This window comes from Microcaecilia unicolor, chromosome 6, assembly GCF_901765095.1.
Source record: "Microcaecilia unicolor chromosome 6, aMicUni1.1, whole genome shotgun sequence".
In the NCBI taxonomy this organism is placed as follows: Eukaryota; Metazoa; Chordata; class Amphibia; order Gymnophiona; family Siphonopidae; genus Microcaecilia; species Microcaecilia unicolor.
The window spans coordinates 148,527,371-148,544,142 of NC_044036.1; the positions used below are offsets into that span (position 1 = coordinate 148,527,371).

General features: G+C 41.9%; 1 protein-coding gene across 1 annotated transcript in view; it reads left to right on the forward strand.

Moving 5' to 3' along the window:
* SUCLG2 (succinate-CoA ligase GDP-forming beta subunit) overlaps positions 1–16,772 on the forward strand; it is a 274,022-nt gene that overhangs the window by 110,769 nt on the left and 146,481 nt on the right. Inside the window, exons 3-5 of the mRNA XM_030206066.1 lie at positions 4,880–4,979; positions 8,536–8,626; positions 15,983–16,135. Coding sequence (XP_030061926.1) covers positions 4,880–4,979; positions 8,536–8,626; positions 15,983–16,135 — 344 coding nt within the window. The remainder of the gene's footprint in view (positions 1–4,879; positions 4,980–8,535; positions 8,627–15,982; positions 16,136–16,772) is intronic.

Consider the following 16,772-nt stretch of genomic DNA (forward strand, 5'->3'; position numbering starts at 1 on the left):
GTTTCAGTTGAATGAAGGGCGCGAAAGCCAGATTGAAGTGGATCAAGAATAGCTTGAGATGAAAGAACGGCACGTGAACGGATAGGAAAGGGAGGAGGGAGATAGGGCGATAGTTGGAAGGATAGGTAGGGTCCAATGAAGGTCATTGAACACTGAACTGAACACTGAAAAAACACACTGCCTCATCTTATCATCTCAACATAACAAGTACAAACCCACAGCCATCAATACCCCAGGACACACCCTCCCTACCTCAGACAGCCTAAAAATACTCGGAGTCACAATCGATCGTAACCCTTACCCTTGAGAGCCAAGTAAACTCCGTAATAAAGAAAATGTTCTACTCAATGTGGAAACTTAAACAATTAAAACCTTTCTTCCCGAGAGAAATTTTCCAAAACCTAATACAATCAATGTCCTAAGCCATGCAGATTACTGCAATGGAATCTACGCAGGATGCAAAGCACAACTCACAAAAAAACTCCAGACCGCCCAAAACACAGCAGCCAGGCTGATATTTGGTAAAACACGATTCGAAAATGCCAAACCCCTCCGAGAAAAGCTGTGCTGGCTCCCAATCAAAGAGAGGATCATCTTCAAAATCTGCACTCTGGTCCACAAAATTATCTATGACGTAGTCCCAGGATACATGTTAGACCTCATAGACCTACCAACCAGAAATAGAATCAGATCATCACGATCATACCTAAACCTACATTACCCAAATTGCAAAGGACGTAAATACAAAACAACTTACGCATCCTACTTCTCCTACATAAGCGCACAACTATGGAATAAACTCCCAAAAGCTGTGAAAACAATCCATGACCATATAAACTTCAGGAAATCACTAAAAACCAACCTCTTCAAAAAGGCTTACCCCACCGATCCACCGTAAATCCCCACACCCAGCAACACAGCATAACCAGTGATCATGCTGGACAATATACAATCTTCATTCCCCTCGACCCTCATGGTACCTAATACACATCTACCTCATTAGACCACAATATAAGCTTGTATTTGTTATCTACCGACTTGGCGAACGCCATTACGGTACTATGTAAGCCACATTGAGCCTGCAAATAGGTGGGAAAATGTGGGGTACAAATGTAACAAATAAAATAAAATTATTTTATAGACCTCTATCAAATCTCCCCTCAGCCGCCTTTTCTCCAGGCTGAATAGTCCTAGCCGCTTTAGCCTTTCCTCATAGGGAAGTCGTCCCATCTCCTTTATCGTTTTTGTCGCCTTTCTCTGCACCTTTTCTAATTCCACTATATCTCTTTTGAGATACGGCGACCAGAATTGAAACAATATTCGAGGTGCGGTCGCACCATGTTGCGATAGAAAGGCATTATAACATCCTCATTTTTGTTTTCCATTCCTTTCCTAATAATACCTAACATTCTATTTGCTTTCTTAGCCGCAGCAACACACTGAGCAGAAGGTTTCAACGTATCATCAACGACGACACCTAGATCCCTTTCTTGGTCCGTGACCCCTAACGTGGAACCTTGCGTGGTGTAGCTATAATTCAGGTTTCTCTTTCCCACATGCATCACTTTGCACTTGCTCACATTAAACGTCATCTACCATTTAGACGCCCAGTCTCCCAGTCTCGTAAGGTCCTCTTGTAATTTTTCACAATCCTCCCGCGATTTAACGACTTTGAATAACTTTGTGTCATCAGCAAATTTAATTACCTCACTAGTTACTCCCATCTCTAGGTCATTTATAAATATGTTAAAAAGCAGCGGTCCCAGCACAGACCCCTGAGGAACCCCACTATCTACCCTTCTCCATTGAGAATACTGACCATTTAACCCTACTCTCTGTTTTCTATCTTTTAACCAGTTTTTAATCCATAATAGAACACTACCTCCTATTCCATGACTCTCTAATTTCCTCTGGAATCTTTCCTGAAGTACTTTTGTCAAACGCCTTCTGAAAATCCAGATACACAATATCAACCAGCTCATCTTTATCCACCCCTTCAAAGAAATGTAATAGATTGGTGAGGCAAAATTTCCCTTCACTAAATCCATGTTGACTTTGTCTCATTAATCCATGCTTTTGAATATGCTCTGTAATTTTGTTCTTTATAATAATCTCTACCGTTTTGCCTGGCACTGACGTCAGACTCCCCGGTCTATAATTTCTTGGAATCTCCTCTGGAACCTTTTTTAAAAATCGGCGTTACATTGGCCACCCTCCAATTTTCTGGTACCACGCTCAATTTTATGGATAAATTACATATTACTAACAATAACTCCGCAAGTTCATTTTTCTGTTCTATCAGTACTCTGGGGTGAATACCATCCGGTCCAGGAGATTTGCTACTCTTCAGTTTGTAGAACTGCCCCATTACATCCTCCAGGTTTACAGAGAATTCATTAAGTTTGTCCGACTCGTCAGCTTCAAATACCATTTCTGGCACCGGTATCCCACCCAAATCTTCCTCGGTGAAAACCGAAGCAAAGAATTCATTTAATCTCTTCTCCATGGCTTTGTCTTCCCTGATCGCTCCTTTTACTCGGTCATCTAGCGGTCCAACCGATTCTTTTGCCGGCTTCCTGCTTTTAATATAACTAAAAACAATTTACTATGTGTTTTTGCCTCCAACGCGATCTTTTTTTCGAAGTCCCTCTTAGCCTTCCTTATTAGCGCTTTGCATTTGACTTGACATTCCTTATGCTGTTTCTTATTATTTTCAGTCGGTTCCTTCTTCCATTTTCTGAAGGATTTTCTTTTAGCTCTAATAGCTTCCTTCACCTCACTTTTTAACCATGCCGGCTGTCGTTCGGTCTTCTATCCTCCCTTTTTAATATGCAGAATATATTTGGCCTGGGCTTCCAGGATGGTGTTTTTGAACAGCATCCACGCCTGATGTAAAATTTTGACCCTCGCAGCCGATCCTCTAAATTTTTATTTTGCCGTTCTCAGTTTATCATAGTCTCCTTTTTTAAAGTTAAATGCTAACGTATTTGATTTCCTATGTATACTTACTTCAAAGCTAATATCAAATCCGATCATATTATGATCACTGTTATCAAGCGGCCCCAGCATCATTACCTCCTGCACCAGATCATTCGCTCCACTAAGGACTAGGTCTAGAATTTTTCCTTCTCTCGTCGGCTCCTGTACCAGCTGCTCCATAAAGCAGTCCTTGATTTTATCAAGGAATTTTACCTCCCTAGCGTGCCCCAATGTTACGTTTATCCAGTCAATATCGGGGTAATTGAAATCACCCATTATTATTGCGTTGCCCAGTTTATTTGCGTCCCTAATTTCCTTTAACATTTCTGCATCCGTCTGTTCATCCTGGCCAGGCAGACGGTAGTAAACTCCTATCACTATCTTTTTCCCCTTTACAAATGGAATTTCAATTCATAGTGATTCCAAGAAGTGTTTTGTTTCCTGCAGAATTTTCAATCCATTTGATTCAAGGCTCTCGTTAATATACAATGCTACCCTTCCACCAATTCTATCCACCCTATCTCTACGATATAATTTGTACCCCAGTATGACAGTGTCCCACTGGTTATCCTCCTTCAACCAGGTCTCAGAGATGCCTATTATATCTAATTTTTCATTTAGTGCAATATATTCAAACTCTCCCATCTTATTTCTTAGGCTCCTGGCATTTTCATATAGACATTTCAAACTATGTTTGTTGTTCCTGTTTACATCATGCTCAGTATTTGACAGTATTAATTTGCAATCTTTTGTCTGATTTTTATTTTTATTTAAGGACACCTGATCTACTACAGTCTCTTTTGCAACCTCACTATCAGGATACCCTATCTTCCCTGTTTTGGTGATATCTTTGAAAGATACCTTATCCAGAACCATGCACTTTTGAGCGACTGTTGGCCTTCCTTCCCCCCGGTTCTAGTTTAAAAGCTGTTCTATCTCCTTTTTAAATGCCGGTGCCAGCAGCCTGGTCCCACCCTGGTTAAGGCAGAGCCCATCCTTTCGGAATAGGCTCCCCCTTCCCCAGAATGTTGCCCAGTTCGTAACAAATCTAAAACCCTCCTCCATCATCTCATCCACGCATTGAGACTCCGGAGCTCTGCCTGTCTCTTGGGCCCTGTGCGTGGAACGGGTAGCATTTCATAAAACGCTACCCTAGAGGATCTGGATTTGAGCTTTCTACCTAAGAGCCTAAATTTGGCTTCCAGAACCTCTCTCTCACATTTTCCTATGTCATTGGTACCCACTTGTACCAAGACAGTCAACTCTTCCCCAGCACTATCTAAAATCCTATCTAGGTGACGCGTGAGGTCCGTCACCTTCGCACCAGGCAGGCAAGTGACCAGGCGATCTTCACGTCCACCAGCCACCCAGCTGTTTGCCTAATGATCGAATTACCAACTATAACAGCTGTCCTAACCCTTCCCTCCTGGAGAGCACTTGGAGACATATCCTCGGTGCGAGAGGATAGTACATTCCCTGGCGGGCAGATCCTGGCTACAGGAGTACTTCCTAGCTCTCAGAGAACAGACATGTTCTCAGAGCTAGGAGCTCTTTGCATTGGGCACACAGTCATATACTCATAATAAAAAGACAGAAGATATATATAAACAACAAAAATCCCTCTCCTTAAAATTAAGGGAGAGCAGGTAGTCCTGAAAAATGTCTCTTCCCTAGTCTTTACCAGTTGACCAACAAATTTCCTTAATTAAAAGTAGATAGCCTTTGGACCAGGTGCTAGAAACTGTGGCAGGGAATGTTTTTAAGGTAAATGCTTGTCTAGGATAATGCAGATAAAGTATCTCCTACCTAGTTCAGAAGAAAGGATCAGATGATGTCTTGAGGTCCCTTGCAGTCATATCTGTTTTAATTCTCTGAATATTTCTGTGTTTTGTATTTACAGACGCACGGGAAATTGTTCTGAAGGCTCAGATCCTAGCTGGAGGAAGAGGAAAGGGTGTCTTCAGTAGTGGATTAAAGGGAGGGGTACATTTAACTAAAGAGTAAGTCTTTTGAAGTTATATAATACATGAATTTGGTCTTATATGCACAATATATTCAAGCTGTCACATCTTTTGAGGGTCTGTGTGTGTGAGAGAGAGAGGGGCTACAGCTTCTTCAGGTGCCAATATATTAAACTATTTTCCCATTCTTTTTCCATGGGTAACAAAAAGCTTATCAGTCTCTCATATAATGCACCATTGCACAGCATTGGCAGAAGCCAGCTGTTCCCCTTCCCCTTATAGCAGTTCCTCTTTGGTTAATTTATCAGCTATGGTCTAGCTTTCCACCAGTCTCCCAATCTCTCTTTGTTTCTCTGCCCTAGAGGTCTATAAAATAATGAGTGGAGTGGAACGAGTAGACGTGAAGCGTCTGTTTACACTTTCCACTAGAGGGCATGTGATCAAGCTACAAAGTAGTAAATTTAAAATGAATCGGAGAACTTTTTCTTCACTCAACGTGTAATTAAACCCTGGAATTCGTTGCTAGAGAATGCAGTAAAGGCGTTTAGCTTAAGGGGTTTAAAAAAGGTTTGGACGGCTTCCTAAAGGAAAAGTCCATAGACCATTATTAAAATGGACTTGCGGAAAATCCACTGCTTCTTTCTGGGATAAGCAGCATAAAATGTTTTGTACTTTTTTGGGATCTTGCCGGGTATTTGTGACCTGGATTGGCAACTGTTGGAAACAGGATGCTGGGCTTGATGGACCTTTGGTCTGTCCCAGTATGGCACTACTTACGTACTTAGCAACTCTTATAGTCACCCCATCCTTTATCAGTCTATTTTGTCTTTCATCCCTTCACTTCCCCCTGCCTCAATCTCCTGTTTCTCATCCTTCACCCTTCTACATTCCTCCTCATCCGAACTGTCCTCAGGAGTGTACTTCTCAAACCTCCCCCTCCCCACTTTTTTCAAGTTTCTGTAGCTGAAACCTACTCGTACTTCATTTAATTATTACACTTTCTATACCGCCTTTGCTAACTAGCAGACCAAGGTGGTTTACAGTCTAAAATTACCAAAAAAAAAAAAACAAATAGAGAAAAAGAACTACAATATTTGATAGAAAAGATGAAACCCATACATACAGGGAGCACAAGGTGATGGGGAGGCCTCAGTGAGGTTAAGGAGAATCATGGAAACAGAGATAGGGTAAAGGGAAAGCCCGGCAGCTTGGTAACAATACCCCTCAAGCAGGGTAAAAAGCTGTTGTCTTTAAGTCGATTTTGAACTACTTTATTGATTGATTGATCAGCACGGCGCGTCAGGAACATAGAATTCCAAAGGAAAGGTGCAGCAAAAACATAATAAACATAGTAGATGACGGCAGGAAAAGACCTGCACGGTCCATCCAGTCTGCCCAAGAAGATAAATTCATATGTGCTACTTTTTTTATTTGTACTGTCCTCTTCAGTGCACAGACCGTATAAGTCTGGCCAGCGCTATCTCCGCCTCCCAACCACCAACCCCGCCTCCCAACCACCAGCTCTGGCACAGACCCTATAAAAAAAAAACGTGGTGTCTGTTTTTGGTCCTGGAAGGACTAGGTCGGTGTTCATTGAGGGACTGGAGAGAACAGGATGGGGGGAGTAAGGAATGGTAAGAGAAGATAGGTATTCCTGAAGACCAACTGGAAGGTCCTTAATGGTGAGTAGTAGTGATTTGCTGTTCAATATGTATTCATGAATTTCAGCATTCCTTCCTCCCTCCCCTCCCTCAGCTAGCCATCCTTACTGATAAATATACCCTTCATCACCTTACTGTCCAGTATTAAGGTTGTTGCTGCCTTTCAAACAGTGGCTGCTGTTCAGTCTGCTCTGTTCTGCTAAGTAGGAACTGTGCAGTGGATGAACTCCTGAGCTGGCCTTGTCTCAAATCTCATAGATCAGACTATATGACAGGACCTGAAATATGCTTCCCTACTTAATCCTTTCTGAATTCATCCCTCTTCCAACCCTCATTATACATTATGCCTTAATCAACAACACACTATCCTAATATACACCCTCTTCCCACTCCCTACCTCCACCTTCTTCCTCCTTTACCCATTTTACTCATCCACATTTTGTTGTCCACCTCTTCATACACTATATTACAGCTGTTATCAAATCTGTGTTATCTTGTAAACCTGTTATTTATTTATCTGTATCCCACATTTTCCCACCTATTTGCAGGCTCAATGTGACTTACATAGTACAGTAGAGGCGATCACCAATACCGGTATGAACAAATACAAAGTGAGGTTATGGCAGAGTAACGATCAAGTGTGATAGGCATATTGGGGGTTGTAGGGAAGAAGGGTTAGGTTATGTCCAATACGAACTTTTATCTTGTACTGTAGCTGGGTTGAGGCATTTAGGTTGGGTCGTTAGGGTATGCCTTTTCGAACAGGTTAGTCTTTAGGAGTTTCCAGAAGTTTAGGTGGTTGTATGTTGTTTTCACGGCTGTTGGTAGTGTGTTCCATAGTTGCGTGCTTATATAAGAGAAGCTGGATGCATAGGTTGATTTGTATTTGAGTCCTTTGCAGCTTGGGTGGAGATTTATATTATGTAAGCCGCATTGAACCTGCTAATAAGTGGGAAAGTGCGGGGTATAAGTGTTACAAATAAATAAATAAATAGACTTCATTCTTCTTAAATATCATGAGAGTTCTGCACCTAAAGGATTGGCACTGAAATCAGTGCCGACTAAGCGTATTCCACAATCGATCCCTAGATTTAGGCCCCGATCATAGAATATGCTCAGTCGATATTTCAGCGCCTAAATCTATGCGCATCCATTTACACCAAGGAAAACTTGGTATAAATCCCTGTGTGTCGATTTAGGCGCACTAGGCCGTATTGTATAACTAGGCGCGTAGATTTTGGGAATGCTCACGAAACGCCCATTTCCCATGCGTGCGTTAGAAATTTGGCACACTTCGTTACAGAATGTGCTTAGCGACTTGTGCGTGGAAATTCTAATCAGTGCCAATCAGTAGCATAGCTACGTGGGGCCACGGGGCCTGGGCCCCTGTAGATTTGGCCCTGGACCCCCCTGCCAATGACCCTCTCGACCCCCCCCCTCCCGCCACCAACCCTCTCCCGCTGTCGCCGTGGGCTACCTTTCCTGACGGGGGACCCCAACCCCCGCCAGCCAAGGTCCTCTTTTTCCCCTGCAAGGCTTCGTTCTGTTTCTGACGTCGGGGGTCGAAAGGGTCGTCGGCGGGGGGGGGATCAAAGTTGGGGGGGGGCTAAAATGTGCCTCCTCACCTCGGGCTCTGGACCCCCCTCCCGCCGAAGTCTGGCTACGCCCCTGGTTCCAATTAGTGCTCATGATTGCTTGTTAAGTGCTGTTATCAGTTCTCATTAGCTTGTTAAGCTTGTTAAATTACGCATATTGTTATAGAATCCGTTCCGATTTCGGGTCCAATCTTTATGCACTTTATGTAGAGTCCAGGGGTAAGTGAGTCAAACTTGAGCTGACTTGTGTGATGCGGCCTGAAGAGAATCAACTGTTTTGGTAATGGTGGTAAATACAAGAAAACAAAAATCCATCTTTTTCTTTTTTTTCTTTAATAGTCACAATGTTGTTGGGAAGCTTGCAGAACAGATGCTCGGGTATAATCTTGTAACAAAGCAGACTGTGAAGGAAGGAGTAAAAGTTAATAAGGTAATTTCTTTTTGTTTTGTTTTTTCGTTTTCACGTAAAATGAGAATAAATTTTTAAAAAATGCAGGCCATTCCTGTGGCCCAGAGCACTGCCATGTGGAGGAACATGAGTTCAAGTACCGGTTCAGATCGTCTTCTCCCTGGATCCAGCAGGGCTCGGATGCTGCACAGGCCCACACAGTGGTGATACCTAGTGGCTGGATTAAGGTCATGTGATTGCAAGGTTCTGAAAGGAGCCATAGTGCATGTGCCCTGGCTGAGAACTGTCACCAGATTGATTACCATTAATATGTTCCCATTAGTCTGTCACACTGTTGCCTTGTTGAGTTAATGCTGAGCTGCCAAAGTTGATACACGAGCTACACTGCAACCTACTGTTTCATGCACTTAGCCTGGTTTGATCTACAACCCATTGCTCCATACATTCCATATACTCCATGTATCAATTCTAGCTGTATTGATTATCTGTTGTTTCACGTAATTCCATTCACTCCATGTGTCTACCCTAGTTACATTGTTATATACCCTGGCAATATTGTTAGCTCTTGTTTTATGTAAACTTACCTGCTCACCGTAAGCCACATTGACCCGAACGTTGTTTGGGTAATATGGGCTATAAGAGCTAATAAATGAAATAATGAATGAAAATGAAATGATTAGATTAAATTAACATTGGAGCAGGATGCAAAAGAGGAAAAAATCCTCAGTTGTTTGGAGATGAATGCTTTCTGCTATCTCTGGTTCCAACTGACCTGAGGATACTGCTAAGTCAGAGTTTCCCAAGCTGTGGGTCGGGACCCCAAATGGGGTCACAAAACCCATATTTGAGATTGCAACCTGAGTGGGCTTTTCATAGGTGCACCGTTATGCCTAATTTCTGGTAGGAAGAGGATCACACAATTTTATTTTGCCAAAGTCATGAAGTCACAGCCACAAAAAGATTGATAAGCATTACACTAAGTGAAAATCAAAATGCGTACACTGTTTTTTTTTTTTTAAAGATAGCCCAGATATGTTGGGTTTGAAACATTGAATTAAGCGTTCTATGCTACATTTCTTTGTTTAAAAAAAAAATAAAGCATGTGCACATATTGTTTACACTAGAATGTGAAAAATGCTAATGTAACGTACATATCTCTGATGTGATTAACTTTGAATGAAGCAACGGTACTTTATTCTATAGCTGTGAATATGCAATAAGTATTTTAAAATGTGTGTTGTATGATTGGGCAAGAAATAACATATTATTATGTAACTTCTGGTTTTTGTATGTGTTGCCAGTACTGATCAGATACATGATAAAAAGGACGTTTACAAAGCTAACATTTTTTTCCTACCCTTATTGTCTTGACAGTTCGGCCTTTGTAGCCTGTCTCTCCCACATTTTTCAGGGGCTCTTATTTGCTGGCTGCAGCATGCACCTTCACATTGACTGAAGACACAATACTTATGTACTTACACTGCAGCTCCCATGGGGGTAGGGGGTACTCTATAAGTGTATTTGAGATATGTAGAGGCTGGGCTCTTTAATACTTGGGGACCATGGATCAATTTTAGCAGCCAATAGAAAACATGCGGTATTCAAGACCATGGAGTACTACACTCCCAAAAAGGCCTGGCTGTTAACACCCAAAATGTGGCGGAATTCAAAAAGGCGTGAGATGAACACAGAGGATATTTAATTAGAAAATGAATGCTTATGTCTTATGAATTCATTGCCGGAGAATGTGGTTAGGGCGGTTAGCTTAGCAGAGTTTAAGAAAGTTTTGGACGGCTTCCTGAAGGAAAAGGCCATAGAATGTTATTAAATGGACGTAGGGAAAAATCCACTATTCCTGGGACAAGCAGTACAAAATACTTCGCTCTGTGGATCTTGTCGGGTGATTGTGACCTGGATTGGCCACTGTCGGAGACAGGGTGCTGGGCTAGATGGACCTTTGGTCTATCCCAGTGTGGCGATGCTTATGTCTTATGTCTAATGATATGTTAAGTGGTGCTTAGGTGGCAACTCTGGTTATAAAAACTAAGGTCAGTGCTGGGCTGGCTTGTACGGTCTGTGTCCCACATATAGCAATCCAGTTTAGGATGGGCTGGAGAGGGCTTTGACCTCAACTCCAGTAGCTGGAACACAGAGCCAGGTGGACGTCTAGGGTCTATGTCCCAGAAACACCAAAGAAAGATCATGATCAAATATATAATCTCACATTCATTGATGATTTTAATCTTGAATTGAGAATCAGTGTGACTGTTGGGCATACTGGATGGACTGTTCATATCTTTATCTGCCATCACTTTCTATATTACTATATTTATGTAATAATCTTTATATTTCACCAATCCTGTAAGAATATAAGAATTGCCATACTTGGCCATCAAGTCCAATATCTTGTTTCCAACAGTGGTCAATTCTGTCACAAGGCTCTGGCAGGATCCCAAAAAGTAGTTTCCATGCTTACCCACAGTCATAAGCAGTGGATTTTCTCAAATCTAGCTTAATAGCAGATTATGAACTTTTCCTCCAGGAATATATTCAAACCTTTTTTAAACTCGGCTGTACTAACAGCTTTTACCACATCATCTAGCTATCAGTTGAGTAAAAATTATTTTCACCCATTTGCTTTAAACATATTACTATGAATCTTTATGGCATGTTCCACAGTCTTTGTAGATTTTGAAAGAGTAAACAATCGATTTGCATTTATCCATTCCACTCAGGAATTTATAGACCTCTATTATATCTCCCCTCAGTTGTCTTTTCTCAAGCTGAAGAGCTTTAGCCTTTCCTCACATGAGTCGTTCCATCCCCTTAATCATTTTTGTCACCGTTCTCTGTACAATTTCAAACTCCGATATTTAAAGCGATTTAAGCTGGCAGGAGAAGCTCCTGCCCACTTAAATTACCTGGAGCCACCTAACCCTCAATATTCAGCCGCAATAAACCGGGGAGTGCAGCTGAATATCGACTCTGACAACCTATTTTTAAAAAATGGGCAGCTCAGGGGCGGTACAGGGGGTGGCATTGGGTGACGCCTACAGTTATGTGGGTTCTGGCACCCGCATAGCAGTCAAATTTAGGGCAGCTGAAGCTGTCCTAATTCAGTCCATTTAGCTATGTAGGTGCCAATGCTCAATATTGCCAGCAACCACATAACTTTTTTGTTTGTTTTTACTGCCTGTGGTCCCCTTTCTCCCCCACCCCACAAGCTCCCCTCCTTCCCTCCACTCTCCCCAGCCTGCGCCATGGAGAAGACCCCCCCCCCCCCCGTGGGACATTGGGGGCAGTAGCAAAGCCCCCTCACTTCTGCCCCTTGCAGCTGGCTCTGCACAATGGCTGCCATGACCTCTTGTACTTCCAACCCAAAGGTTTCCACAAGTGCATTTTTTAGCATCCTTCTAAATACCGGATGTTTTATTCTAGTCCAAAATAAGGGGCAAGAGAGAGCTGGCCCTACTATTCTCTTTTCTAAAATGTGTGAAAAGATCCTCATTAGCTGTCTGGTGTCTATGGTGATGAGAACAGATTTAGCACAGGCACAAAATACTTCATTTGGTCCAAGAAGAACTTTCAGTTGGTCAGATATGTTGTAAATAAGGTCCTGTTGAATGGCACATCTGCCACACAAATGATCGGCTTAGGTACTTTATTTACAGTCCTGCAAATGAAAGATTGAATTTTGAAACCCTCTACAAAAGAAAAATGTGTAGAAATGTTAGTAATTTGCATATTCATAGATTTTATGGAATTAGCGTCCTGACTGGGTATAAATGTACTAAAATAAAATATATAGTTTAGTCAGTAAGGTATAGGTGACTGCACTGGATATAAAGCACTTTTATTTTGTTTCTATGGAGGGACATTAATTAAGCCTTTTATAAAAATGAAAAATGCATACAGATCACTTTGGTTCACTTCTGTCCTGCCGCTTTTTAGAAGGTTAAACTGAAAGTTTATCAGGTAGCTGCAAGGACCAAGCAATTAATGAGACATTCTTCCAGTTCTTGGCAGCCTTCCATGCATGGGCTTCTAGGGCACATACTTTTCACTAGGGGAAGAAACAAAATATAATGCATTTGGCAGTGGCTGAAGTTCAGACCAAGGGATCCTAAGCAAAATATCAGAAAGGCACAGAGCAGAAGAGGCCGTCTCAGAAGATATGGAAGCAGCTAGAAGTAGGCCCTCTTCTTCCGTGACACCCCTGCACTGTAGAGATGCTCAGACGTTATTTATCAAACAAAGAGAAAAAAGGAGAAGAACCAATGTCTACACCTCGAACCAAAGCATGCAAACAGCAGAGATGACCAAAAGGAACAAATGATGGACAGCGTTCGACTGGAGACACTACAAAAAAGTCCTTTATTCCAAATAGCTCACAACTATATACAGTGGACTCAACAAGGGCCGTGTTTCGGCTGAAATGCCTGCATCAGGAGTCCAATTATGTCTAAGATACCGAATGTCGATTCTGAAAATGATAGCAGCACACTATGGAATACATAACTGTGCTGTAATCTGAGACAAAAGCGTCGGCAATCTCGCCGAAGACACTCTGGAGCAAACCTCTTTTACCTGGTGGTGTATGGCATAGCCTGTTGACTAGGGGAGTGGATTCAGGACCAGTGAAGTCAAGATTCAAATCCCACTAATGCTGCTTGTATCTTATAAGCTGTTTAACCCTCCATTGCTTCATGTACAAAATCAGATCGTAGTTCTCTGGGGACAAGTAAATACCTACTGTACCCGGGCATAACTGAAAGGTGTAAGCTCTAATCTGAGTCTGTCTAGTGTAATGTTTTTATTGCTCACTTAATTGTATTTGAAATTTCATGCTCTGCCAACACACCTTAGCAGCTGAAATGGGAGACTGATTATCTGCTAGGCAGGATGTGGAGCAGAGGATGCTATTACCTAAATAAAGCAGAAGCATGTGCCCTAAATCCCCATTGCAACCAATTCCCACTTCCCCAAAGGAGCATAATTGCATGTACCCTGATGTAACAAGACAAGTGGAGGAGTAGCCTAATGGTTAGTGCAGCAGGCTCCTGGCAACCTGGGTTCTATTCCCACTGTAACTCCTTGTGATCCTGGGCAAGTCACTTAATCCTCCATTGCCCCAGGTACAAATATGTATCTGTATATACTATGTAAACCACTTTGAATGTAGTTGCAAAAACCACAGAAAGGCGGTATATCAATCCCCATTTCCCTTTCCCTATGTGAGATTCTATGTGGAATGTTGCTACTATTTGAGATTCTGTTGCTACTATTTGAGATTCAACATGGAATGTTGCTAATGGAGGAGTAGCCTAGTGGTTAGAGCAGTGGAATGTGGAATGTTGCTGCTATTTGAGGTTCTACATGGAATGTTGCTAGTGGAAGAGTAGCCTAATGGTTAGTGCAGTGGACTTTGATCCTGGGGAACTGGGTTCAATTCCCACTGCAGCTCCTTGTGACTCTGGGCAAGTCACTTAACTCTCCATTGTCCCAGGTACAAAAACTTAGATTGTGAGCCCACTAGAGTCAGAAAAAGTATCTGCGTATAATGTGTACAGTGCTGTGTATTTCTAATAGCGCTATAGAAATGATTAGTAGTAGTAGTAGTAATCTTTGCCACTGACACCTAGAATAGATTATTGAATTTCTAAGAGGGTAGTGCTCATGTAGTTGCAGAGACAACTTCTTCCCCAGGTTCCCAGTAACAAGAAATGCACTGGCATTTCATATTGGGGAGAAAACATTTGCGTTGTGGTTGTCCTTCCGTTGCAGCTCCAACACTTGATAGGTCACAGATGGCTGAGAAGTTGTTGATTCTCGATCCTTAAGTGAAAGTCCTTGAACAATCCAATATCATGGTTCATGCTCATGGGAATAGTGTCCGTTTCTTAATAAAAATAGCTGTAGGCTGTGACAGCTGTCCTGTTGCAGAGAATACTTAGATGAAATACAGTCCCAGTCCTAGAAATGTCTTAACTGTCAGAGTTCATGTCATGAATTACTTTATTTGCAGGTAAACTATAAAATTGCTCACAGCTTTAATATTACAATTGTAAAGTACTTTAAAGCTCCCAATGAATTAACCAGACTGAAGCTGAATGTTTTTTTTTTTTTTTTGCCTGATAAGTAGAGATACCTGGTTTGGGCATAAAGTGGAGTGGATATAGCTGAAGTCTTTCCTGAGGCTTTTATATGCAGGGCTTTTTTTGAGGGCGTCCTTGGGGGTACTGAGTACTGGCACCTTTTCCATTGTCCGCTAAAATTGACCCATGATTCCCAAGTTTTAATGAAAGAACTCAGGCTCTACACACCAATTCTGCCTTGTCATACATTTTGTGACTGGTTGTAGGCAGCCTGGCTATTGTGGGGTGAGTTCCTCAGTGATCTCCCCACCCCTGAAGGGTGGCCAGGCATTTGAGTACCGGCACCTTTTTTTGCTAGAAAAAATGCACTGTTTATATGACATGTTTTAATTTCTGCTGATTTATCATTAATATGAACCTCAGTGGCTAATACTGTTTCTGTTTCTAATCATCAATTTAAGGGGGAGAGGGTCAGTAAGTTGCAGTATAAAGTGGCCTTAGTGTGCCTTTACACAGGTTTTTCCTGTGCGTGTTGGCAATTTTTACCACAGCAGTAAAATGGCCCATTTTCCTTCTTTTTTTTTTTTGCATTAATGGCCAACTCTGCCCCCGGAATGCCTACAAGTTAGCCGGCTTTGGTGCAAGAGTTAATTGCGAATATTCAGGGCCCTTTTTACCAAGCTGCGGCAAAAGGGGGCCAGCGCTGGCATTGGCGCATGTTTTACACATGCGCTGAGGCCCCCTTTTACCGCAGCTGGTAAAAGGGAAGTCTCACTTTTCTACAGAAAATGGCCACGTGGCAAGTAAAGCTTTTCAGGGGGAGCCCTTACTGCCACCCATTGAGGTGGCGGTAAGGGCTCCTGCGTTAACCTGGCGGTAATCGGCATGCTAGGGGTGGGAAGTACTGCCAGGCTGCTGCGGTAGCCTGATGGTACTTCCTGTACTGCCGCTTAGTACAAGGAGCGCTATGTGGTGGTAACCAGTTAAGTGCTGCTAAGTATCTGCAGTTAGCCAACAGACAAGCAATTTCAATGCAGGAGCCTCTCCTGCCTGCTTTAATCATTTTGAATATGCCCAGAATATTATTACTTACTAGTAAAAAAGGCATTTATGCCATATAAATATTTAAATGTCTGTGATATCTTGCCCCCTTCCACCTTATGGATGAACTACTGCCAAGATGCATGCATTATAATTCATTTTGGTTTTTAACTGCAGGTCTGGAGAAGTGCTGGTTAAAATTAGCTTTTGAGAGGTTAATCTTAAATGCTGCTTGTTTCAGGTGATGGTTGCAGAAGCACTGGATATTGCCAGGGAAACCTACCTTGCTATCTTGATGGACAGAGCCTGCAATGGGCCCGTTTTAGTTGGCAGTCCACAGGGAGGTGTTGACATTGAAGAAGTGGCTGCAACCAACCCAGAACTTATTTTCAAGGTAGATAGTTCAGATTGCAACATTTTAATTTTACTGGCTGTTTTTCAACAGAGCTAGATTTCTTGCCGCCATTAAAATGTCACTGTGCTGTTCATCAAATATTCATAAACTTCTTGTTAATGTACTGTTATGACATACTTTGTATTTTTAAGCTTGAAGCTTGAGAAGAGTCTCTGATATTAATTTTGTTAAAGAATAAGCTGCAAATGTATGTAGATGTATGTATGTATGTATATATATATATATATATATATATATATATAACTTTTAGGGTGTGAATTCAAACTAAAATAAAGTGCATGCTACTGCTTTTGCCTTTTACGATTTATGTATCACAAATAGAACATAGAATTTCTTATCCACCAGCATTCATGGCCAAATCATAGGAATTATTATAAGACATTTTGCATCCAGGTTTATGGACCACCTAGTACCATTTAAGTTCTTAGCCCGGGCATTATTTCTTTGGAATCTTTCCAGGGGATGTCAAAAGAATTAACGGAATAAATAATCGTCAGTGCCATCTGCATAGTAATTAAAAGTGAAAAATGGTGTCAGATTGTCTTGTCAGTCTGCCACCCAGAAGAATTATCTAGGTTTTGAAGGCCTTTGTGGGGTAGTGTGGTAATTATAACAT